At 50.5% G+C, this 26406-nt stretch overlaps 1 protein-coding gene across 6 annotated transcripts in view; it reads left to right on the top strand.

Annotated features, from left to right (window-relative positions):
* The window catches only part of syk (spleen tyrosine kinase), a 205442-nt gene that overhangs the window by 161008 nt on the left and 18028 nt on the right, over positions 1-26406 (top strand). For 3 of the 6 annotated variants that reach the window (XM_038804732.1, XM_038804730.1, XM_038804733.1), the window contains 3 exons: positions 4536-4626; positions 16226-16403; positions 16951-17154. In XM_038804732.1, coding sequence (XP_038660660.1) covers positions 4536-4626; positions 16226-16403; positions 16951-17154 — 473 coding nt within the window. Of the gene's footprint in view, positions 1-4533; positions 4627-16225; positions 16404-16950; positions 17155-26406 lie in introns of all 6 variants that reach the window. The other 3 variants (XM_038804734.1, XM_038804735.1, XM_038804731.1) reach the window with 2 other exon arrangements.

The following is a 26406-nucleotide window of genomic DNA, read 5'->3' as shown; positions in this document are numbered from 1 at the left end:
CCTAGCTTGAGACAATTCACATCTCTTTAACCTGGGGTTACCCCTATCTCTGCATCTGTAAAGACTTAATTACCTGCAATTGCTCGCATTCTAAGCATTGTCTGGCATCTTTGAATTTGTCTATATATGTTTCTGGAACATACCTCTTCATTCACCTGAGGAAGGAGCAGTGCTCCGAAAGCTAGTGTTTGAAACAAACATGTTGGACTTTAACCTGGTGTTGTAAGACTTCTTACTGTGCTCACCCCAGTCCAACGCCGGCATCTCCACATCATTATTAATATGTAGAGGGAGCTCCCTAGTGGTTGTATAAAAATGGTGAGTCAGAAGAAACTGATCATGTGCTGCCCTCTGTTGTTACAGATGGTAAAGATAGTTCATTAAACAAACCTGCATTTAATTTTTAGCTTTACAATCCAAAAACAGTCTTCATGCTTATCTACTGTGACTAGTGAGACTATTATATCAATTCCATTCATATTTTCAAAGTGCTGCTGCACATTGCGGGAGCATGTGACTTCACCTCAGTACTGAACTGAGAGCCAATAAAATCTTATTCTACTAGATACACCAATCTGCCACTGGTAACCCTCTTGCTCTTCTTGTCTCATAAATATAACACAGATACAAAATAAATCACTTCTGGAGAGAGCAGAAGTTATTTTGTCCCCAATTCTAATATTTTAACCATGCTCTCAGGATGAATTTGGACAAGGTCCGGATTCCAATACATCCACCCATTAAAAGTTTAGATGGCTTAATTACAGATTACTGAGAAAGAGTTCCACAAGCCTTACAGAGCACAGGAGCTTGCTTTTAAGATCAATCTCACATAGAAGAATATCTGAGCCTGAGTCTTCAATGAAAGAGAACAAGCACAAAGATTAAAACATCGGGCCTTCATTGCGGAATGAGTGAGACAAACCAAGAATAGCAGTTGTTCACCAACATGTCTGGAGATAATTAGAGTGGGATAAGACAAGGATTTGAAAATAAAGGCAGGGATCTTAATGTTGGTTTACTGAGGTCACAAAGAGATGGGATACAGAAGTGAGTGGCAACATTCAATCATGATGCCGAACTCAATGTGGCAGAGGAAACTTAGCTGTGAGTAAAAGAAAATTGAGGTTAAACACCCAATGTTGCAATCTGATTGAGTACCCAGAGGCATTATATGTTTAGTGTCAGAGATGCTTGTGTTTCTGGGAGACAAACAGGAAAGTTGATTCAATAATGTGGTGTAGGAGGTTTCGACTAAACCAGAACTTCTTGTTGGATTGACAGTTGAGTAGCATAAAAGGGTTTAAAATGGATAGGAGTAACTTTTGAAGAAAAGGAAAGGTTGACATAGTCAGGTATGATGAGATCAGCAGGGGAACTTTGGTGGTCAGGAATTGATTAAAAATAAGGTTGAAAGAGCAGGTCGTGGGAGATTTTCTGAATATCAGAGCCTGGATTTTCCATTGCCCAACCCCAGTAGCGGGTTCCCTGATCCGGCAGAGAATGGAGCATCGACCAACAGATGGGATAGGTGACAGGCACCAATTCCGTTCCAATGCTCTGGTCCCCTGCCTGCGGCGGCAGCAAACTACATGGCCCGCGCCGACGGTAAGATGCAATTCGGTCATTTGTACCCATTTGCATCTGATTCATGGGCTGGAAGCCCACTTCTCCAGCCCCCAGTGATGCTCCAGCCTCCTCAGTTGGGATTCATGTGGGCGTGAATTGGTGCAAGTATTTCCAAGTGGGGCCTGAGCGCCATGGCTATTGAGGGAGAGCAAGGAGGTAAGCAAATGTTTCAAACCTTTCGGTCTTGCTGGGAGGGTGTATGCCTGGATCTCGGGTAGCAGCGCGGAATGACTTGTTGGCAGTTCATGGATTCGGGGTGTCCGCCTTGGGATGGGGGTGTCCCCCTTGGGATGGGGGTGTCCTGACTGAGACCCCCATTTAAACCCACCCCCCTAGCTTCAGCTTGCAGGCTCCTGGCTGTTGAGACTGCTGTCTGCTGACAGTATCCTGCAAATGGTCTGAGCGCTTCTGGAAACCAACCCAGGCTCCACATAACACTACAGCATGTGTGGTGCTCACCAGAGGGTGACCCAGGAGCTTGATCGCTAACATTACTCACCGAGGTGATAGTATCTGCAATACAGCTATGGTGAAATGTTGGTGTCATCCCCGGAGTCGTGCTCCGGAGTGTACTGCGGGTCTGGATTGGGGGATCTGACCGCAGACAACCTGGCCTCATCTGATGGTGATCCTGCAAAACAAAATACATGGGGTGAGATGTTGGGAAGGACTGGTCTATGGGAGAGTGGTGACTCACTTGCTATGGCAACATCTGCATTGCATAGGACTCACTTCTTTGGTGCATGCGAAACCCGCAGCCAGTGCCCCCTCCTTGGCCTCTCCTGCGGGTTGCAGGGCCCTTTCCTCATAGGGGGTATGCACCTGAATATCTGGGATGCCCTCGCTCTTCTTCTGGCTCTCCCGGAGGTTTTGAGTAGCTTCATCCTTGGGGACACAAAAAGGACATTGTGAGATGCTGGGACACATGTTTTATGGGTGTTTGTAGCTGGTGGCAAGTGTGTGCAAGGCTTCTGGCCAAAGATGACAATACACATGGGGTTTCATGGAGGGTGTTTTGTAAGGGAGCTGCAGGCAGGTGGGGTGTTGGCCTCTAAGGGATTGGGGACAGATGTGAGGAGTAAGGGACAGGAATGATGCCGGTGCACAGAGGTGGTTACTCCCCTGATCTGCTCTAAGGAGATTGTTCATCTTCTTTTGGCATTGCATGCTGGCCTTCTGGTGAGGCTGGCAGCACTCAAAGCCTCTGCCACCTCATCCCAGGCCTAGTTCAATATAGCGGGCTTGAATCTGCGCCCCACCCTGGGGAGGAGGGTGTCCGTCCTCTCCTCAGTGGCATCCAGTATCTGGTCGATCTCCAACTCCAGGAACCTTGGAGCAGTCTTTTAGCAGCCATCTTCTTGGCTGGAATGATGGTCTGTGGTGAGTGGAGCACTTTAAAGCTGCTCCAGCATGTCAGGCTGAGGACGAGAATCCTAAATCCAGCAAATCATTCACCAGCGGAGCGGGGAATCATGCAAGCTGCACATGGACTGTGTGCTGGACTTTGCATGCCCTGAATTTCCTTGGTCGGCGCTCCTGGCAGGAGGTCGCAGTTCCCCCAATTCTACTCCGGTGACAGCACTTAATCTCCAGAACAGAGAATCCAGACCCTGCAGATATTTTAAATGTGGCAAATAAATCTGCTGATGACTCAGGGAGAAATTGCAGAGTAAACCACAAATAAATTCAGATGGAAAACAAAGGGCGCGATCCAATGGACATGCTGCACCTGAAAAGCAGCTCAACCTGGCCCAGCGTGGCCGGTAGAAGGCGAGAAACCCCGCTCCCGGGATCTACCCGGCTCGCAATACCTTACGGGATCCAACGCATTCTCGCGAGACGGTGCAAAGTAAATGGGTCTGATCACCTTTTGGCAAATCTGCATAACAGAACGAGACAGCTAATCTCGCACTAATGTGCAAATTCCCAAGGTACCTGAGGCTTTTGGATTCATTCCATTCACCTCGGAGACCTTGGGCGAACGCTGTTCAGCAGTTCAACACTGGTCTCCACAAACGGGGACCAGACAAACATCGCTTGTGGAAATCTCCCAGGGGATCCCCAGCTGCATGCCCTTTGGGCAGGGTGGTGCCCTGGGATGGCTGGTGCCACCTGGGCACACTGGCAGTGCCACCTGGGTGCCAGCCTGGCATGGCCAATGCGCCCTGGTGGCACTGCCATTTGGAATGGACACTGTCAGGGTGCCAAGCTGGCATTTATTGCACACATCCGATTGGGCTAGAGGTGCTCTACGTTTGGGCTGGGTGGGGGTCAGGGGTCACGTCAGGAGCCTCAGAGATCAGAACGCCATTTAAGAATGGCATCCCGATCTCTCGCTGCGATGGGGAGTTCCGGTGAGCAGAGCTCCCAGTGTACAAAATGGGTCTTTGCCGCATGTTTCCCGCTGAGGCCCCTTATACAATGCAAGTTGCGTTGTATAGCCATGTGTTTCTCAGCACTGTGAGCCCAGGAAACACGCAGCTAAACGCTCGCTATGGGACTTTGACCCACCTACTTAGTTGAATCGTGCTGCTCGTCAGTTAAAACTTCTCCATTTATGTCATTGTGAACCTGATTTTCTGATCAGTAAAATGAAATGGAAATAAATCATAGCGCTGTCAAACTTATATTAAAAAAGTCAATGTTCTTTTAGTCATGCTCTGGGTGACCTTGCACTGGTTCTTCCTCCACTTCTGCTTTTATTCACTTCCCTACACTGAGCTTGCATTTCAGGCACTGACAACAATTGTGGCACATGCTTCATTTACATGCTTAGAGTGAAATGGTCTTGAGATTTCTCCCCCCCCCCCCCCCCCTTTTTAACTGTAATAATAACAATCAACCTCAAACTAACAAATAAATGCATAATATGCCCTCTTTCTTATTGTTGATTTATATTTGTTTAGAAGTCCCCCATGGCTGATCGCTGTGTTAGTGCAGCAAATCTTAACCCATACATGCCCAGGCCCAACAGACTGGTTGGAGGAGCAGATGCAGGTGAGCCTTTTCATTTATTGACAGTTACAACTATTTATTCTGCTGTAGAAAAAAGTGAAATTTTCACTGTGGAACAAAAGTACATGTTACTATTGCAAACATTTTCACGCCGTTGCAGGTTTGACATTGGCTATCCTAATGCGTTTTCAGAAGGGATGTGGCAGTCTGTGGCATCGGTAATGTTTAATCTGTGCAGAAGGGGGAAAATACCTTGGCTGTGATCTTCCAGTCCCCCCGTGGCGTGCTGTCCATCAACAGAGGCAGCTCTCGATTGGCCGCTGGTGGCTCGCCAGATCCTTCGCTGAAAACCTCCCACTGGGGGGGGGGGGGGGGGGGGGCATCTTCAGCAGGACTGGGAGATGCCACCAGCTGAAAGGACTGGAAAATCCCAACCCCTTTTGCCTGACTGTGTTAGAAATCCTGTTTTATTTTTCCATCCAACACTATCCACATCTATACAAGGTTATTTGCCTGAGGTGGAGAACATATTCTGTCCAGCAGCAACCACAAAACTGAAGTTTCCCCTTTTGGTATAGTTTAAAAATAAGATGTTTTCCATTTGAGACAGAGATAAGGAGGAATTCTTCTCTCAGATTGTTGCTAGCGTTTGGAATTCTCTTCCACAAAGAGCAGGACAGACTGAATATATTAACGGCTGAGTTAGATTTTTGATCTGCAGGGGAGTTATGGGGGAAGGCAAGAAAATGTTTTTAAGGTCACAATTAAACCATGACGTTATTGAATGGCGGAGCACACTCAAGTAGCCAAATGGTCTACTACTCCCATTTTTTAATGATCTTATGGTGATTTGATGGACAAGAAGACGAGTCGCCACCACCGGCTCAAGTGCAATTCGGGAGGGGCAATAAATACTGGACTTCCCAGAGGGACCTCCCTCCCTTGAAAGAATAAAAGAAGTTTGTCGCAATAAATCCCTTGACCAGTCGATCTTAGTCATGTACTAGAATATTACATCCTGCTGGCCTTGGCTGTCAGTTTATTACATCGTCTTCGACTAATTGAATTGATTCATCTCTTCCATTGAATGGATTAAATTATCATTCTTGGCAAGGCAGGGATTTTATAATACATTTTGTGCAATTTGCAAAATATCCTGATTCAAATGTTCCATTTTTTGTTGTCTCCATGTCCGTAGATGGGGGATTAGACAAAGAAGGTGGGGGATTAGACAAAGAGGATGGGGGATTAGACAAAGAGGGTGGGGGATTAGACAAAGAGGATGGGGGATTAGACAAAGAGGATGGGAGATTAGACAAAGAGGATGGGATTAGACAAAGAGGATGGGATTAGACAAAGAGGATGGGGGATTAGACAAAGAGGATGGGGGATTAGACAAAGAGGATGGGGGATTATACAAAGAGGATGGGGGATTAGACAAAGAGGGTGGGGGATTAGACAAAGAGGGTGGGGGATTAGACAAAGAGGATGGGATTAGACAAAGAGGATGGGGGATTAGACAAAGAGGATGGGGGATTAGACAAAGAGGATGGGGGATTATACAAAGAGGGTGGGGGATTAGACAAAGAGGATGGGGGATTAGACAAAGAGGATGGGGGATTAGACAAAGAGGATGGGGGATTAGACAAAGGATGGGATTAGACAAAGAGGATGGGATTAGACAAAGAGGATGGGGGATTAGACAAAGAGGATGGGGGATTAGACAAAGAGGGTGGGATTAGACAAAGAGGATGGGGGATTAGACAAAGAGGATGGAATTAGACAAAGAGGATGGGATTAGACAAAGAGGATGGGATTAGCCAAAGAGGATGGGGGATTAGACAAGGAGGATGGGATTAGACAAAGAGGATGGGATAGACAAAGGATGGGATTAGACAAAGAGGATGGGATTATATAAAGAGGATGGGGGGTTAGACAAAGGGGATGGGGGATTAGACAAAGAGGGTGGGATTAGACAAAGGGGATGGGGGATTAGACAAAGAGGATGGGGGATTAGACACAGTGGATGGGGGATTAGACAAGGAGGATGGGATTAGACAAAGAGGATGGGATTAGACAAAGGATGGGATTAGACAAAGAGGATGGGATTAGACAAAGAGGATGGGGGATTAGACAAAGAGGATGGGGGATTAGACAAAGAGGATGGAATTAGACAAAGAGGATGGGATTAGACAAAGAGGATGGGATTAGCCAAAGAGGATGGGGGATTAGACAAAGAGGATGGGGATTAGACAAAGAGGATGGGGGATTAGACAAAGAGGGTGGGATTAGACAAAGAGGATGGGATTAGACAAAAAGGATGGGATTAGACAAAGAGGATGGGATTAGACAAAGAGGATGGGATTAGACAAAGAGGATGGGATTAGACAAAGAGGGTGGGATTAGACAATGAGGGTGGGATTAGACAAAAAGGATGAGTTTGACAAAGAGGATGGGGGATTAGACAAAGAGGGTGGGATTAGACAAAGATGGTGGGGGATTAGACAAAGAGGGTGGGGGATTAGACACAGAGGATGAGATTAGACAAAAAGGATGGGATTAGACAAAGAGGATGGGATTAGACAAAGAGGATGGGATTAGACAAATAGGGTGGGATTAGACAAAGAGGATGAGATTAGACAAAGAGGATGGCATTAGACAAAGAGGGTGGGGGATTAGACAAAGAGGGTGGGGGATTAGTTAAAGAGGGTGGGGGATTAGACAAAGAGGATGGGGGATTAGACAAAGAGGATGGGGAATTAGACAAAGAGGATGGGATTAGACAAAGAGGATGGGGGATTAGACAAAGAGGATGGGATTAGACAAAGAGGATGGGGGATTAGACAAAGAGGATGGGATTAGACAAAGAGGGTGGGATTAGACAAAGAGGATGGCATTAGACAAAGAGGATGAGATTAGACACAGAGGATGGGATTAGACAAAGAGGGTGGGGGATTAGACAAAGAGGATGGGATTAGACAAAGAGGATGGGATTAGACAACGAGGATGGGGATTAGACAAAGAGGATGAGATTAGACAAAGAGGATGGGATTAGACAAAGAGGGTGGGGGATTAGACAAAGAGGATGGGATTAGACAAAGAGGATGGGATTAGACAAAGAGGATGGGATTAGACAAAGAGGATGGGGGATTAGACAAAGAGGATGGGATTAGACGAAAAGGGTGGGATTAGACAAAGAGGATGGGGGATTAGACAAAGAGGATGGGATTAGACAAAGAGGATGGGATTAGACAAAGAGGATGGGATTAGACAAAGAAGATGGGGGATTAGACAAAGATGATGGGATTAGACAAAGAGGGTGGGGGATTAGACACAGATAATGGGATTAGACAAAGAAAATGGGATTAGAAAAAGAGGGTGGGGGATTAGACACAGAGGATGGGATTAGACAAAGAGGATGGGATTAGACAAAGAGGATGGGATTAAACAAAGAGGATGGAATTAGACAAAGAGGATGGGGGATTAGACAAAGAGGATGGGATTAGACGAAAAGGATGGGGGGTTAGACAAAGAGGATGGGGGATTAGACACAGAGGATGGGATTAGACAAAGAGGATGGGATTAGACCAGGGGTGGGCAAACTTTTCCGTGCAAGGGCCGCATTCAGAAATTCACAATTCACAAAGGGCCGCATAGTATATTAAGTAAAATAATTACTTCACCCGGTTATGATTCTGGGCGCCTCACATAGAACATAGAACAGTACTGCACAGAACAGGCCCTTCAGCCCTCGACGTTGTGCCAAGCAATGATCACCCTACTCAAGTCAATGTATCCACCCTATGCCAGTAAGTAACCCAACAGCCCCCCCACCCATTAACCTTTTAAAAAAAAAATTTTAAAAAAAAAAAAAAATTTTTTTTAAAAAACAAATTTTTTTTTTTTTTTTTTTAATGACTTGGTGGGCCGCAGAAATACCTTTGGCGGGCCGCATGCGGCCCGCGGGCCGTAGTTTGCCCACCCCTGGATTAGACAAAGAGGATGGGGGATTAGACAAAGAGGATGGGATTAGACAAAGAGGGTGGGAAATTAGACAAAGAGGATGGGGGATTAGACAAAGAGGTTGGGATTAGGCAAAGAGGGTGGGATTAGACAAGATGATGGGGGATTAGACACAGAGGATGGGGATTATACAAAGAGGATGGGATTAGACAAAGAGGATGAGTTTAGACACAGAGGATAGGATTAGACAAAGAGGGTGGGGGATTAGACAAAGAGGATGAGATTAGACACAGAGGATGGGGGATTATACAAAGAGGATGAGGGATTAGACAAAGAGGATGGGATTAGACAAAGAGGATGGGGGATTAGACAAAGAGGATGGGGGATTAGACAAAGAGGATGGGGGATTAGACAAAGAGGATGGGATTAGACAAAGAGGATGGCATTAGACAAAGAGGATGAGATTAGACACAGATGATGGGATTAGACATAGAGGGTGGGGGATTAGACAAAGAGGATGGGATTAGACAAAGAGGATGGGATTAGACAAAGAGGATGGGGGATTAGACAAAGAGGATGGGATTAGACGAAAAGGGTGGGATTAGACAAAGAGGATGGGGGATTAGACAAAGAGGATGGGATTAGACAAAGAGGATGGGATTAGACAAAGAGGATGGGATTAGACAAAGAGGATGGGGGATTAGACAAAGATGATGGGATTAGACAAAGAGGGTGGGGGATTAGACACAGATAATGGGATTAGACAAAGAAAATGGGATTAGAAAAAGAGGGTGGGGGATTAGACACAGAGGATGGGATTAGACAAAGAGGATGGGATTAAACAAAGAGGATGGAATTAGACAAAGAGGATGGGGGATTAGACAAAGAGGATGGGATTAGACGAAAAGGATGGGGGGTTAGACAAAGAGGATGGGGGATTAGACACAGAGGATGGGATTAGACAAAGAGGATGGGATTAGACAAAGAGGATGGGATTAGACAAAGAGGATGGGGGATTAGACAAAGAGGATGGGATTAGACAAAGAGGGTGGGAAATTAGACAAAGAGGATGGGGGATTAGACAAAGAGGTTGGGATTAGGCAAAGAGGGTGGGATTAGACAAGATGATGGGGGATTAGACACAGAGGATGGGGATTATACAAAGAGGATGGGATTAGACAAAGAGGATGAGTTTAGACACAGAGGATAGGATTAGACAAAGAGGGTGGGGGATTAGACAAAGAGGATGAGATTAGACAGAGAGGATGGGGGATTATACAAAGAGGATGAGGGATTAGACAAAGAGGATGGGATTAGACAAAGAGGATGGGGGATTAGACAAAGAGGATGGGGGATTAGACAAAGAGGATGGGGGATTAGACAAAGAGGATGGGATTAGACAAAGAGGATGGCATTAGACAAAGAGGATGAGATTAGACACAGATGATGGGATTAGACATAGAGGGTGGGGGATTAGACAAAGAGGATGGGATTAGACAAAGAGGATGGGATTAGACAAAGAGGATGGGGGATTAGGCAAAGAGGATGACATTAGACAAAGAGGATGGGATTAGACAAAGAGGGTGGGGGATTAGACAAAGAGGATGGGATTAGACAAAGAGGATGGAATTAGACAAAGAGGATGGGATTAGACAAAGAGGATGGGATTAGACAAAGAGGGTGGGGGATTAGACACAGAGGATGGGATTAGACAAAGAGGATGGGATTAGACAAAGAGGGTGGGGGATTAGACACAGAGGATGGGATTAGACAAAGAGGATGGGGGATTAGACAAAGAGGATGGGATTAGACGAAAAGGATGGGGGATTAGACAAAGAGGATGTGATTAGACAAAGAGGATGGGATTAGACAAAGAGGATGGGATTAGACAAAGAGGGTGGGATTAGACAAAGAGGATGGGATTAGACAAAGAGGATGGGATTAGACAAAGAGGGTGGGGGATTAGACACAGATAATGGGATTAGACAAAGAGGGTGGGGGATTAGACACAGAGGATGGGATTAGACAAAGAGGATGGGATTAGACAAAGAGGATGGGGGATTAGACAAAGAGGATGGGATTAGACGAAAAGGATGGGGATTAGACAAAGAGGATGGGGGATTATACAAAGAGGATGGGATTAGACAAAGAGGATGGGGGATTAGACAAAGAGGATGGGGGATTAGACAAAGAGGATGGGGGATTAGACAAAGAGGATGGGGGATTAGACAAAGAGGACGGGGGATTAGACAAAGAGGATGGGATTAGACAAAGAGGGTGGGGCATTAGACACAGAGGATGGGATTAGACAAAGAGGATGGGGGATTAGACAAAGAGGATGGGGTATTAGACAAAGAGGATGGGATTAGACGAAAAGGATGGGGATTAGACAGAGGGTGGGGGATTAGACAAAGAGGATGGGATTAGACAAAGAGGATGGGATTAGACGAAAAGGATGGGGATTAGACAAAGAGGGTGGGGGTTTAGACAAAGAGGATGGGGGATTATACAAAGAGGATGGGATTAGACAAAGAGGATGGGATTAGACAAAGAGGATGGCATTAGACAAAGAGGATGGGATTAATCAAAGAGGATGGGATTTTAGCTCATTCAAAACCCAACCGCTTGTGCAGAGTTGAAATTGGGATCATGGGATTGTTAATTCCACTCTTTCTTCAAGTAAAGCAAGTAGGGAATGTCCCAGGAAGCCATCACTCAGACGGATGCCGGTGTCCAGGACTCACCTGAGCCTCTGGCCGATGATATGCTCCTGAGCTGCTGTAACTTCAAAGGCAGAGTTGCGAGCAGCAGGAAGGGGTGACAGCACCCTTCTTCGGACTGCAAGACCCACTGGAGGAGTCTAATCACCTTCTGTCCAAGGTGATTGTGCCGTCACTCCAACGCAATAATGGCAACACTGCAGGGGTGGCATCGTCGCAGTGGCGAGACATGCACTCCATGGTGGGGGGTGGGGGGGGTTGTCTGCTCGATGGTTAAACTTATGAACTCCATGGCTGAGGACATGAGCTCCATAATGCAGGGCCACTTGTCGGAATCCGCGGGTGTCAGCACCAGAGGGTGGTGGGGCTTCTGGATCTCACTCCAGCTGCCCCTCTATCCCCTGGAGGAGCCTGGGGCCCCTGAGCACCCGAAAAAAAGAGGATCGGCAGGAGCACAGTCCTGGGCTTTCTGCCCAGGAGGCCTTGGGGATGTCCAGCCCACCTGATGCTCCCCCCCCCCCCCCCACCTTTGAGTGCCATACCTCCAGCCCCGGAGACCGAGGATGGCAGCACTGCAACAGCTGTGCAGCCCAAAGGTAAGCCCTGATTCTCAAGGTCCAACAAATCCAGGGGATGCCCATCATGGTCATCTCGGGCAAGAGGGGGTGGAAGGCATCAGGCCACCTCAACCTCAGCTGTAGATTCTTGGGATATACATAGATGTGCGGGAGGGTGAGGAACAGTAACAAACTATGGGCATATTGTTGGCACAGGTGAACCTCGGCACTAATAGAGATAAGTCACCATTGTAATATAGCTCTGTATTGAACATCACTTTGTTCACCCAGCACACACTCAGTGCTTCAACCTTGTGAAGTTTGAGAATGGCAGTGCTATATCTCCCCACCTCCCGCACTGGCGACACAGTAACGACGCGTTACTGCTGGCGTGAGGTCACCCCAGCAACCACCCCTCCCATAACTTCCTGTCCATGGAAGGTAACACCCGCTTCTCCCCCCCCACCGCGCCACAATATCAACGCTCATGTCTCTCATGTCTGCCACGTTTCTCGAGTGATGAGGTTGCCAAGGGCTGATAGAATGTTGAGAGCCTGTCTACCTCGTACATAAGGTGGAGAAAACACTAGGACCCTTGACCCCTGACCTCGGAGGGAGCAGTCGTAGCTGAGATTTGTCATCCCATCTGAACCTCACGATGAGCCAGTCAGTGGCAGGATGGATTCAGCTCTCTGTTAGCCGGGAGTCAGACATATCATTGAGGACGAGAGGAGAATCACTCTGTACTCAATGCAAGTTATCACATTCTCCTGCAGCGTGCAACCATTGATTTTAGTGCCCTGCACACTGATGTGGAACCATAATAATGGCCTCCTGCAGGCATCACATTAGTGAATTGATATTGACTCAGTGGTGGGAGAGTTCCTTACTCCCTACTCCTGGCCATTTGCAGACTGAGATGCTACGAGGGCATCCCTAAATCTGTGCCCCATTCGGGACCTGGTCATTGCCTGAGGTCCTTCCTCCTCCTCCTCCGTGTGTTGGCCTTCGCCGCCCTCTTTGACCTCCTCCTCACACGAGGAGATGTGGCACACCTCCAGCTCCTCCTGGTCCAGCTGCTCTCTCCGCTGCAGTGCCAGGTTGTGCAGAGCGCAGCCAGCCATAATGATGTGTGATTCCTTCTGGGGGCTGTACTGGTGGGCTCTCCCTGACCATGTATTGAGCAGTCAGATTGTCTGCTCGACCAGCGTGCTCGTTGACACGTGAAACTCATTGTAACTTGTGTCAGCGGATGTTTCCGTCCTCAGCCACCTCCTGAGTGGGTACTCCTTTTGTCCCCAAGGAGCCATTCCTCCCGCCACTGTTCTCCCTCAAAGACAGCTGGGACGTGTGAGTGCTGCGAGATGTAACTATAATGGATGCTTCCTGGGAAATGGGCACACACCTGCATGATGTGCATCGTGTAGTCACAGACGATCTAGACATTGAGGGACTATCCCTTGCGGTTCATAAATGGTGCCACCACCGCAGAGCCACATGGGGCGTCAATGACACCCTGTACCTGGGCCATGCCTGTTATGAGTGCGAAGCCCATGGCCCTGGCATCCTGGATCGCCTGGTTCCAGTCCAAGTGATGTGCATCTCTGACCTCCCTTATTTACTTGTGTGCGGCTGACTGGGATATGCTGCACAGGTCACCACCTCTGCCCTGAAATGAGCCGCTGGATGGAAGTTCAGAGTGACAGTAGCTTTAAGAGCCACAGGCACTGGGTGATCTCCCAGTCAATGTGGTGCCAACTCTTGCATCACCTACACAAGCGGCCCACCATCCCTGGGACAGATGCAGTCTTCTCCAGCACTGGAGCTCTGACATCTGGAAGTAGGAAGTTCAACACCTGAATTCCTTTGGCCGACATAGTCTCCTCCAATGCTCCACCATCTGTGGCCCTCCTGGATGATCATGTTGCTGCTGCTGTGGTTGATCACAATCAATAGAATTGCCTACTCGACTGGCGCCATGATTCTCGAGAATCATAAATTGAAAGGAAGAGAACATCAAAGTGAGCGATGAGGATTCCAGACAGTGCCCTGACCCTCAGCCCTCTCAGCATTTGGGACATCCACCCATGCGCTTCCCCCTGTGTGTGTGCTTTTCCACTAAACCTCACTCCCACCCTTGTCACAAAACAGCCACTTGTCCGTCGTTGTTCTTCTGACCTCCATCTGAATGAAGTACATTGACTCTTGGAATCTCAGCAGTCCCTAACTCCCCCCAAGCATGAGGTGTTAGGATAGTCGAGTGCATTCAATGGACCAACGTTCCAACCTCATGGGGGACCTACACGATGCCCCCCATCCGCCATCACGTTGAATCGGGTGTTTATGAGACACTTTACCATAATGCCTTGCATTGGGAGACACATCTGTGTCACCGCTCTGTTATGTAGACATGCATATGAGCCATGGAATTCAATGCTTCGGGGCAATGCTTCTAACAATGTTGATGAACACAAAACACCAAGCAAACTAAATCAAATAAACTGATGTGCAAGTTAAAGGAACAGCCTCTTAAAGGGAAACTGCCTTAGACAAAAAGCAAATCACAAAGCTTAAAAAGGTTAAAAATTGGGTGCCAATTTTCTCTCTGCTCCGCGTTGGAGTGGCCTATTCTGGTGGGGTGTGCTGGTGTGGCTTTCCGCTGATGCAGATCGGGGGGGGGGGGGTGGAGGTGGTAAATATGTTCTGGCGTGCCGTGTGTTTGGTGTCCTTCTTGTACTGTATTCTGATAATGTTATTAAACTAAATACACACATGGGCTGCAGATTAAACAAGACTTCCAACTGGAACAGTCAGTCACCCAGAAACTGACAGTCTGGCCCCTATAATCTTGACAGTCTGGCCCCTATAATCAGTGGCCTTGAACTTCCAGACAGCTCGTACCCTCTGGCTTCACAGTGCAGCCTGAGTGTGAGGGTTCACTCTCACTGCAGTCATCCTCCTCCCTGTGTGAGGGTCTCAGGCCTCATGAAGCTGGAAAACATTCCACAGAGCCCTCCACTCTGCCCATGCAACCTGGCCTCTCTTGGGTCCCCACCCAAGAATCTCAGTTGTCCCCTCTGGATACACCTGCTCCCACCCACTTTCGGGCTGGCACTCTGGAAGGGCAATCCCTCAGCGGTTATATCACCAAGTCCAGCAAGGAGGGACACGGTTAGCACTGCCTGCAGACCAGCCACCAGACCCCTTTAAACCTAGGGGCTCACAGACATGAACGGCAGCTCAGTCCTGCGAACAACCACACCTCCCAAGATGCTGAGGCTCAACACTTGCCCACCCCCTCCTCACCCCCCAGCTCCGAATTTAATCTTGCTGGATCCCCCACAGACTCTCTGGCCCCTCTGTGACTGGCACCCTGGATGGCGATGCAACCTGAATGCTCACCTCCAAAATCCCCTTTCGCAAGCGAGGTTGCCACGTTCTCATTTTTATGCAGCTGTTGTAAATCACTCTGGCATGATGACATGACAGCAATGAATAAATATTCAGTGAGTGGGGAAGTCCTGGAGTGAGGGTTCGCTAATGATATTATAATGTGTTAAAATGAGGTTCGCGGTCTTCTCTGGGGGATTTTTCATCAAGCCGCAGGCATGTGGTAAAGATAATTGGAAATCCCAATCTCACCAGAGAGAATCGTGTTTTCCAATCCGCACTGAATTTTTCACCCTTTCTCACCGGCTAATGCGGGCTCAAAAAAGGCCCCCCACTGTTTTTTCTTCCCATACACCCCCCTCCCCCCCTCTACCAGCCCCCCCCCCCCCCTCCCCCACCCCCCTCCCAACCCCTATTGCAGCCCTTGCAAACATGGGGAAATATGTCTGGTCTAGTCTGCACCTCTACTAACTGGTTGCCCGGTATTTAATGGAGAATACACACCATGGTATTGTCTAATGCTTGGCAAACAAATAGTTAAAAAAATAAGTAAAGGCTAGGAGGTTACCTGCCTGTAATGTTTCTGTTTTATCCACAGAAATGATAGTCAAATGGTGACTTGAACCAGCAAGACATTTTTGATACTTAACAAACTTGGTTTGTTGGGGTGAAATTTCCGCGTGGGTTCTCCTGATTGTCCATCGTAACCTCACTAGAAGACCCACAGTTACCTAACCTTTCTGATGAAATCATGACAAGTGATTTGGAGAGTCCACCAAAAAAAGTCATTCATGCAGTCAACTATCCAATCAGCTTTTTAACATTAGAAATTTCACTGGTTGTCCCAATAATTAAAACATAGAATGTACAGCATGCGAGCAATATAACCTGGTGCTGTCAAATCACTCTTCTGGAAAAATGCTCTTCATGCCAAACTAATAGCTGCAATTGGGATACATTACATTGAATCACATAACAGTCAGCATTGAACACATCTCTGCCATGTTGCAGGTACGCGAAGAGATGCCATGCCTATGGACACCAATGTCTATGAAAGTCCATATGCCGACCCTGATGAGTTGCAGGAAAAGACATTATACTTGAAAAATGATTGCCTTATATTGGAAGAAAAGGAGCTTGGGTCTGGAAACTTTGGTACAGTAAAGAAAGGAATCTACAAAATGAGGAAGTAAGTATTTCTGTGTTAGATGAAACACACTGACATGAGACAAAATACAAAGAATGCAAAATAATAGATTTCTCAGTTTCCTAATGGTTATTATATTTTAGCTATCGCAAGGGCCATTACTGAATTACTTTGTTCTCAAGATCTGTCAGATGCCTACTCTGCAAATTAAACTAACAAATAAAGCATATGCGCACTAAGTAGAGTTTAATCCAACAATTTATTACATTAGGTAATAAATTATTTTAAAGTATTTTCTTATGACTAAGAAAGAATTGCAGCATTGCATTAGCTTAATAATGTCATTATTAGCATCATTGGTTTATGGAGAGCAACTCGATCAAAATTGGCAACCTACCATTTCCAAGATGTTTGCTCATGGCCAACCTTACTGCAGCTAAATGTGGAAGTTGATGGGTCAGAACTGGCTTTCTAACACATTGTTACTTTCCATCCTTTTAATCCGCCCCCACCTCACCACCTGCTCCTAAGCCAATGTGCTTTTGCAAGTTAAAATTCATCCCATTGATTTTTTGATTTGTTTTAACAGGAAAAATATAAGTGTAGCAGTAAAAGTGTTGAAGAGTAATGATCCTGCGGTCAAAGATGAGCTGATGAAAGAGGCAAACTTCATGCATCAGCTTGATAACCCTTACATTGTCCGCATGATTGGCATATGTGAATTGGAGTGTTTGATGCTGGTGATGGAACTCGCAGAGCAAGGCCAGCTGAACAAATTTCTGCAGGCTCACAAGTGAGTTCCAGTTTTCTTTGTAGCTTGTGCTGCCTCAGTTTATGACAAACCACTCAAGTATTTGCCTGCAATGTTGCCAGTGTGAAGGTTTCAATCACATATTCAAGTACAGCTTTCACACATCTAAAATGTTGATATGGTTAATCTAGATGACTCTGCTTCTAAATCTGAATCAAATGATTCTCAAAGTGAATGCCAAACCCTTTTATATTTGTTTGATGTAAGGAATGTTACTGCTGAATAGCCTGGAGAATTACTGACCCAGTAGAATTAGTTTTTGAATCAGAAGCAATGTTCCCTCTAAACTTTGTAGGGGCACGTTCACGCACAAATCCTGAATGTATCATGCAGTGCAAAAACAGGCCATATAATATAATAAAAGTTACGACCATAAACATAGGAGCAGAATTAGGCCACTCGACCCATCAAGTCTGTTCCGCCATTCAATCATGGCAGGTATTTTCTCATCCCCATTCTCCTGCCTTCTTCCCATGACCCCTGATCCCCTTATTAACCAAGAACCTATCTATCTCTGTCTTAGAGACACTCAGTGATTTGGCCTCCACAGCTTTCTGTGGCAAAGAGTTAACCATCCTCTCTGAAGAAATTCCTCCTCATCTCTGTTTTAAAGAATCACCCCTTTAGTCTGAGTCCTCTGGTTCTAGTTTTTCCTACAAGTGGAAACATCCTCTCCACATCCACTCTATCCAGGCCTCGTGGTATCCTGTAAGTTTCAATAAGATCCACCCTCATCCTTCGAAACAAAGGAGAACCAGTGGACGCGATTTATTTAGATTTCCAGAAGGCCTTTGACAAGGTGCTGCACAGGAGACTGTTAAATAAGTTAACTTGTAAGTTCCTTGTAAGATGTCTTTAACAGGCCATAACTTCACTTGACAACTCCAATGTTGTTAAATTGTCAGACCATTCATCCAAAATCCAATACTGGAGGTGAAGAATGTTTTTTCTAATTAAACATTGGGATGACTGAAGCCATTGTCTTCAGACCCCTACACAAACTCTGTTTCCTGGCCTCCAAGCCCTTCCCTCTCCCTGACAATTGTATGAGGCTGAATTAGGCTGTTTGCACCTCTGGTGTCATATTTGACCCTGAGGTAGGGTCTGAATAACAGATCCATGCCATCACTAAGACTGTGGTGAACCACGTATTGCTACTATATATATATATATATATACACCGTTATTCATTATTTGTCCGACTGTTATCTACCACTGTATATATGTTCACTGTTGTTCTTATTCACTGTTACTTACTGTTGTTGTGTTGATGCTTCTGTTGGCTCCGCCTGAGGCTCCGCCCCTCAGTTGATGGTATATAATTGGCAGACCTGTGGCCAGCTCTCAGTGCGGGAACAACAGCAGGCAGGCATACTTCTTAGCTTATTAAAAACACTGTTCTCTTCTACAACTCGACTTGTGTGAATTGATGGTCCATCAAAGATCACCTATTTCCAACTCAGGAAAATCACCCAAACCCACCTCTGCCTCTGCTCATCCGCAGCTGAATCCCTTACCCATGTGTTTGTTCCTTGTAGCCTTGACAATCCAACACACACCTGGCTTGCCTCCCATTATCGGCCTCGATAAACCTGCAGTCATTCAAAACTTTGTTGCCACCTCTTTAATCTCACCACGTTACATTTTCACTATGTTCCAACGAAGTATTATTACCCCTGTGCCCACTGACCTACATTGGCTCCCAGTTAAGCAATGCCTGAATTTTAAAATGCTCATCCTTGTTTCCAAATCCCTCCACGGGTTATCTATTTCTGTGATCACCTCCAGATCCACAAACCCCCAAGCTATTTGTGGCACCTTGATCACCATCGATTTTAATCACAGGACTATTGGTGTTGTATCTTCAGCTGCTTAGCCCCTAAGCTCTGGAGTGTCCGAACCTCGCTATATTTCTTTCCTCCTTTAAGACCAATTCTAACCCTACAGGAGGCCCAGGGATCTGCAACCTCAGAGTCCCTGTGGCCTCACCTGAGTACAATTTACCCAGATGAGGAGGGGGGGGGGGGGCTACCCTCCTTTCCTAGAACTGCTGGGATATAAGCACCCCGGCCCGGGTGTTGGCTGGGTGCGGGAGACGCTTTGGAGAGTAGGAGGTGTAAATAGTAAGGAGAATAAATGAAAACATTCTATTGTCATTGCTTCCAAGTGATCGCTTGCCTGAGAGTTTACACTGGCAACAGTGCTTAAGTGGAGCTGCAGGAGGTGCATTTCCTCCGGACCAGGCCCACCTCGATTAGACCTCAGGATACCTCCATGCAGGCAATAGATATGCCACTCATCAGTAAGCTAGAGGCGTTCTCCGCCGAGATGGGGGATTGAACCCAGAAATTAAAGCAAATGCTCTACCTTTTTCATCTGATAACATAGTCGGGAACGAGAGACAGATGGTGATCCTTGTTGTTTGTGGCACAGAGACTTACAGCATTATCAAAAGTTTAACTTTTCCTGAGTCACCTGACACCTGAAAGTTTGCGGTGCTCGTTACACTGGTCGGCAGCCATTTAGACACAAATCCGCTGCTGATTGTTCATCGTTTTCATTCCTAGAGGGCTTTTCAACGCCTGGGCACACCATAACGGAATTTCTGGGCTGTTTGCAAAAACTCACCGAGTTCTGTGAATTCGGCCTGACATGATCTGCCGCACTCAGAGACTGTTTGGTTTGCGGGATATGAGATGGTCCAACCCAGGATCGTTTATTGGGTGAAACGAATCTGGACCCGACGAAAGCGACCAAATAGCTTTGCCCCAGAGGGCGCAGAACACAAGGTTAAGGAATTCCGAGGAATGGCTGTCCTAAACCTAGAACACCCAATAGGGCGCCGAGCGCCCCTCTGCCATGCTGCAGTTCTGGACTCCCATCACTGGGGGCTCACTCCGGGTGACCAGGACTGACGACAACATTTTCCTGCACGGGGTTAACATGCCGACACCAGGGGGCGTCGCAGGGGCAGACATCACCGAGAAATTACACCCACCCGCCGCTGCCACCCTGATGCCCGTCCCAGAAGGTGGACGCATTTTGTCGACGATGAGCCGGAAGAGGCCCACCGCCTTTTGCTGCATTTCAGCACCATGGGTGGCGCCTATCCAAGTGACAGACCGGATCAACGGGTTCCCAATGCGAATGGAGCTTGATATGGAGCTGTGGTTTCTGTGATCAGCCGCAGCACATATGACCAAATTCGCTCAGGGATACGCGTCTTGGCATTATGTGGTACCGATGCTCGGCTGGAGACGTCTTTGGGGGAGCCATTGCAGATCACAGGCACCTCCGAAGTCCCCGTTGAATACTGAGCTCAGTTGGCGAACTTACCACTGGTAGTAGTAAAAGATCTAGGCTCAAATTTGCTGGGGCGTGGCTGGCTGAAAGGTCTCTGGGTGGACTAGCAGCAAGTATGCCGGATGTACCGCGATGGGCCGTACGCAGTTTTAGCACATTTCCCAAGGGTATTCCAGGAAGGTCTCGGTACCATCAGGAGAAATCAGTAAATCCATAGGCCCAAGCATGCTGGGCGAAATTCTCCGCACCCGCAGAAAATCTTAAAACCGTCGTAAAAATCGGGAGCGTTTTATGACGGTCGCGAAGGCTTCATTTCCCGACGGATTCACTTCCTGGAAATGGGCTAGTAGCGCGTCCGCTTCAATTACGTGCGTGATGACGACGGAACGCGGCGATGACACGATCACGCCCACGTGACGCCGCCCGACGCCGTAAAAAGGCGCGGGCGACCACAGAATCTGTCGGGCAGGATGTCGGAGCCAAGGAGAGCTGCTCCTCGCTTTGTTGATGCTGACGTCGAGGCGCTGCTCGATGCCGTGGAGCAGAGGAGGGGCATCATCCGCCCGCGGAGAGGGCATCGCCAACCTGCCAGCGCGGTACGCCAGGCCTGGCGTGACGTGGCTGCTGCCGTCAGTGCTGTGGGGCAGACCCCTCGCTCAGCTGAGCAATGTAGGAAGAAGCTACACGACCTCACCAGGTCTGCCAGGGTAAGTGCCATGAGGGTGCCCCCTAGTCACTACCATCCCTCCCCCTTAACTTAAGCACCCCCCCCCCCCCCGGCACGGGAGGGGGGGGAGGGGGATTGGGGCAGAGTTATTTGAGGATGGTTCACAACGTTGTCGCAGACCCAGCGCTCTGGCCCCGAGGAGAGATGCAATCGTCTTATGACAACTTGACCCCCCCAAACTGTGCCAGTATCTGAATGGACTGCTGATACCTTCCGTTTTGTAATGATCTACCTATGTTCCCTCCCCCAATAGGCCAAGGCCGCTCACAACCACCGTGAGCGGCACAAGACTGGAGGGGATTCGCCCAACCTGCACCCCCTCAGCACCTTTGAACAGAGGGCCGTGGACCTTGTTGGGGGGTCTGCCACCCGCGATATCGCGCTATGCGAGGTTGGCGGAACTGCAGCAAGTGAGACAACCCTCCCTGACAAACATTCACCCCTCCCCCATCCTCTGTCCCTTCACACACCCTGCCCACTGGGACACCTCCCCCATCCTCTGTCCCTTCACACACCCTGCCCACTGGGACCGTCCAGCGGCCTGCCGAGCAAATCGAAATAACCCGTCTCATTCTCTTCCCTAGGACGTGATGCCGAACGACCAGGGCCGTCTGCCTCCAGACGGAGACAGGAATCTGCCGCCACCTCACCCGGGGCCTCACAACAGAGGGTGCCCGATCAGCGGGCAGCCCCATCCGCCCCAACCCAATCTGCGGACCAGGACGCACAGAGGGTTCGAAGTCCACAACCACCAGAAATGGCCAGGGACAACCCTCCTGACGCTGAGCAGCCCCACACCCTGGAGGAGGCCCTAAACATTGAGAGCGTCGGGCTTGCGGCACTGCTTTCTCCCACCACATCCATCATCCCAGAGACACACACCCCGGCGGGCCTATTTAGTGATGAGTCTCCTGGGGCACAGTCTGGTTGGCACATCACAGCTGAGCAGGTACAGCAGGTGGAGGTCGGAGCAACAGAGGGCCCGGACTCGCGGAGGCCAGACCAGGCCCAGGATGCAGCTGGCTCCCAGACGTTTTCTGAGTTCCTGGAGTTTATCAACCCACCCGCACAGCCGATGCCTCAGGAAACCCAGGGAAACAATGACGGGAGGAGGGCTTCCTTCCAGACTCTGCAGACGCTGTTAGAGGAGTCGAACCGCGTCCAAGAGCAGGGAGTGGTGCCGCTCATGGCAGAGACCCAGTCCGACACCGCACGGGTGGCATCCGCGGTGGAGGCAATGGATCAGGTTATGCAAGACGTTGGGGTTAATGCGCACGCGTCATCCTCGGCCCTGGACAGGGTTGCCCTCTCAAAGGCAGCAATGTGCCAGAGCCAAAACGACATTGCCGGCACCCTGCGGGCCATGGCCGAGTCTCAGCAGGTCATGGCCCAGTCGCAGCACGCCATGGCACAGTCCCAGCAGTCGATAGCACAGTCCCAGCAGTCGATAGCACAGTCCCAGCAGTCGGTCGCGGAGACCATCAACCGCCTGACACATGTGCTGGATGGCGTCGTGCACACACAGGTTGAGGTCGCACAGTCCCTGGTGGGAATGTCTAACTCCCTGGACTCCGTCTCTGCAAACCTTCGGATCCTGGTGGATACCGTTGCAGGCCTCCAGGACTGGCAGCGCCAGGTGTCGGTGGTGCGACGGGGCACCTCCCCGCTCGCACCTCTGTCCCAAAGTGAGGCCCGGGGGCCACCGGGCTCCCCGAGGGAGGAGGCGGTTTCGGGGTCCGTCCCATTAAGGCCATCACGGGACGTCCCGGAATTCTCGGCCTCCCCCCGTCCCATCCCTGGTGCATCGGGTGGGCAGCAGGCAGAGCAGGGTGGCACAATGTCACCCGAGACGCCCGCAGAGCAGCCTGGCCCATCAAGGCCGGGTCGCCCCAGGAAACGCTTAGCCAAGGAGAAACGAGTCGAGGGGGGCGATTCACAGCAATCCTCCTCCACTCCTGCTGTATCATCTGGGGAGTCACTTAGACGTAGTGGTAGGGCCCGTAAGGCAACTAAGATAGACACTGAGTAAGTTGGCACGGGTGAAGGGCACAGTTTAGTTGTAGGGGCTAGGGCACCTGTAAATAATTGTTAATATTAAACGCACTGTTCCACCTTACTTGTAATACCGTGTGATTGTTCCACAGCCACAGGAATCGTGATGGTGACCGAGTGTCGCTGGGGTTGACGGGTGGTGAAACCTCGGTGCCGGGTGTGCAGTCCCTGCCCCTACCCCCTCCCACAGCTAGCCCACGCGGGCACGTGATGGAGTGTCAGTGACGAACTCAGTGGCCACCAAGGTGGATGGTTCAGCTATTGCCATGGGTCAGACTCTCTCTAACGATTCTGAGCTCACAGCTCTTCGCAGAGCGGGCTGTCATCATTCCACATGGCACTGATCACACCCACTGACACAGCCATCAATATTGTGCCATACCGTCTGGACCCAGTGATAAGCGTGATGTCGAAGTGGAGCAGTGTACACTGAGAGGGGGGGGGGGGGGGGTTGTGGTGGTGGCAGTTGTGTGGTGACCCTCTGCATGACTAGCGATGCAGGTGGTGGTTTGGTGTTCATCGGGGACGTCACATGCGATGCGTGAACCGTGCTGCCACCAGGGCGTCGCGTGCCCGCCGTCCTTGCCGGGTCCGTCGTGCCGCCTCCTGGACATCACCAGCACCTGGGTCGTGTCTGCGTTCTGCGCCCGCCACTCCGCCAGCCTCCTCCTCCTCCTCCGCCTCCCTCGCCTCCTCCTCCTCCTCCTCCTCCTCCTCCTCCTCCTCCTCCTCTGTGCTGGCACCACTGCCACTAGCTTCTCCCTCCGCCTCCTGCAGCAGGTCATCTACCCTCTGCATCGCGATGTTGTGCAGCGCACAGCAGACCACTACAATGCGAGCGACCCTGTCGGCCTGGTACTGCAGGGCCCCTCCGGAGCGGTCCAGGCACCTGAATCTCATCTTCAAGAGGCCAAGGCAGCGCTCCACCACACCCCTGGTTGCTGCATGGGCCTCGTTGTATCGTGTTTCCGCATTGGTCTGAGGCCTCCGTATAGGCGTCATCAGCCAAGACCTCAGCGGATAACCCCTGTCGCCTAGCAACCAGCCCCTCAGCCGGGGGGGGACGTCCCTCAAACATCGCAGGTATGAACGACTGCGCCAGTATGTAGGAGTCATGCACACTCCCTGGGAACCTTGCACAGACGTTCATGATCCTCATGTGGGGGTCGCATACCACCTGGACATTAATGGAGTATGTCCCCCTTCTGTTTGTGAACACTTCCTTGTCCACAGCAGGCGGGCGCATGGGGACGTGAACACAGTCGATTGACCCCTGAACCCTCGGTATCCCGGCCACACTGGCAAATCCACGAGCTCGTGAGTCTTGACTTGCTTGGTCCTCGGGAAAGGTGATGTAGCGGTCCGCGATGGCATAGAGGGCGTCGGTCACATCCCGGATGCACCTGTGCACCGATGACTGGGAGATCCCAGAGTCGTCCCCGCTCGGAGACTGGAAGGAGCCGGTAGCATAGAAGTTCAGAGTGACCGTCACCTTGATGGCAACCGGGATCGCGTGTCCTCCCCCCGTTCCACGTGGGGCGAGGTGCGACAGGAGTTGGCAGATATGTATCACCGTCTGCCTACTCAGCCGGAGTCTTCTCCTGCAGGTGATGTCCGTCATTGTTAGGAAAGAGACCCGGACACGGTACACCCTCGGCTTTGGTCGTCGCCTCTGGCGCCGTGGCTGCACCCTCACTCTCTCCTCTTCCTCTTCCTCCTCCTCCTCCTCCTCCTCCTCCTCCCCCCCCCCCCATGCTGCTCGACGACTGGCAACTCCTCGGCCCTTCCCTCTGCTGCTGCAGCTGGCCCTGCATCCACTGCGGGTTGTGGGTGTGGATGCTGCTGCATCTCCAAATCCAGTAGAGCGGCCCCAACCACTGCGCAGAACATCGCCGTTCTGTTCGCATGCATCGTGCTAACCTACAGAAGGGTGGGGGGGGGGGGGGGGGGGGGGGGGCAGAGAAACGGGACATGTTAGACGGAGGTTAGTCGACACCTCGGCAGCCGCCTGCCATGGGATACCAGTGTGTCCCGGTGGCCTGGTCGCGCTGCTGACACGCGGGCAGCCTAACCCCTGGTCACTTTCTGCATCCAACGGCCAGTAAACTATGGCCTCCTCACGGGTGCGTCAGTGGCCTGTGGCCGTAAGCAACAGGGCAACCAGCGGCCGTGTCCTCGTGACCGGCACGCCATGGCATGGTGGCAGACATTTTGTAACCGGGGTTGGACGGCTCACGCTCTACCTAACCCCCCCCCCCCGTCGCCCCCCACTGCCTCCCCGTCGCCCCCCACTGCCTCCCCCGTCGCCCCCCACTGCCCCCTCCGTCTCCCCCACTGCCCCCTCCGTCTCCCCCACTGCCCCCTCCGTCTCCCCCACTGCCCCTCCGTCTCCCCCACTGCCCCCTCCGTCTCCCCCACTGCCTCCCCCGTCTCCCCCACTGCCCCCTCCGTCTCCCCCACTGCCCCCTCCGTCTCCCCCACTGCCCCCTCCGTCTCCCCCACTGCCCCCTCCGTCTCCCCCACTGCCTCCCCCGTCGCCCCCCACTGCCCCCTCCATCTCCCCCACTGCCCCCTCCGTCTCCCGCACTGCCCCCTCCGTCTCCCCCACTGCCCCCTCCGTCTCCCCCACTGCCCCCTCCGTCTCCCCCACTGCCCCCTCCGTCTCCCCCACTGCCCCCTCCGTCTCCCCCACTGCCCCCTCCGTCTCCCCCACTGCCCCCCTCCGTCTCCCCCACTGCCCCCTCCGTCTCCCCCACTGCCTCCCCCGTCGCCCCCACTGCCTCCCCCGTCGCCCCCACTCCCCCCGCTCTGGACCCCCTCCCGTTCTCAGGGATGCCTTCCCCGTTGTGGCCAGACTCGAGCGGTGCGCTGAGCGGTGCGCAGAGTGGTGCCCTGACCTCCTCCAAGCTGTCGTCAGCCAGGCCGACTGGTTGACGAATTTAAAAAGCAGGTGTGTTTCACGACGTGCAAACAGGGCGCCATGACGTCGGGACTTCGGCCCATCTGGGCCGGTGAATAGCTGGGGGGGCTATCAGTGGCGATTCTGGTCGTGTCAGGGGCGGGAAGGAGGCGTTTGTCGGGAATGGCGACTCCGACATTTTGCGGGGTTCGGAGAATAGCGGGAGGGCGTCGGAACAGCGTCGCCGTAAAAA

This window comes from Scyliorhinus canicula, chromosome 8 (assembly GCF_902713615.1).
Source record: "Scyliorhinus canicula chromosome 8, sScyCan1.1, whole genome shotgun sequence".
NCBI classification, from domain to species: domain Eukaryota; kingdom Metazoa; phylum Chordata; class Chondrichthyes; order Carcharhiniformes; family Scyliorhinidae; genus Scyliorhinus; species Scyliorhinus canicula.
Note: the sequence above shows the minus strand (reverse complement) of the source record. Positions and strands in the feature narration are given on the sequence as shown.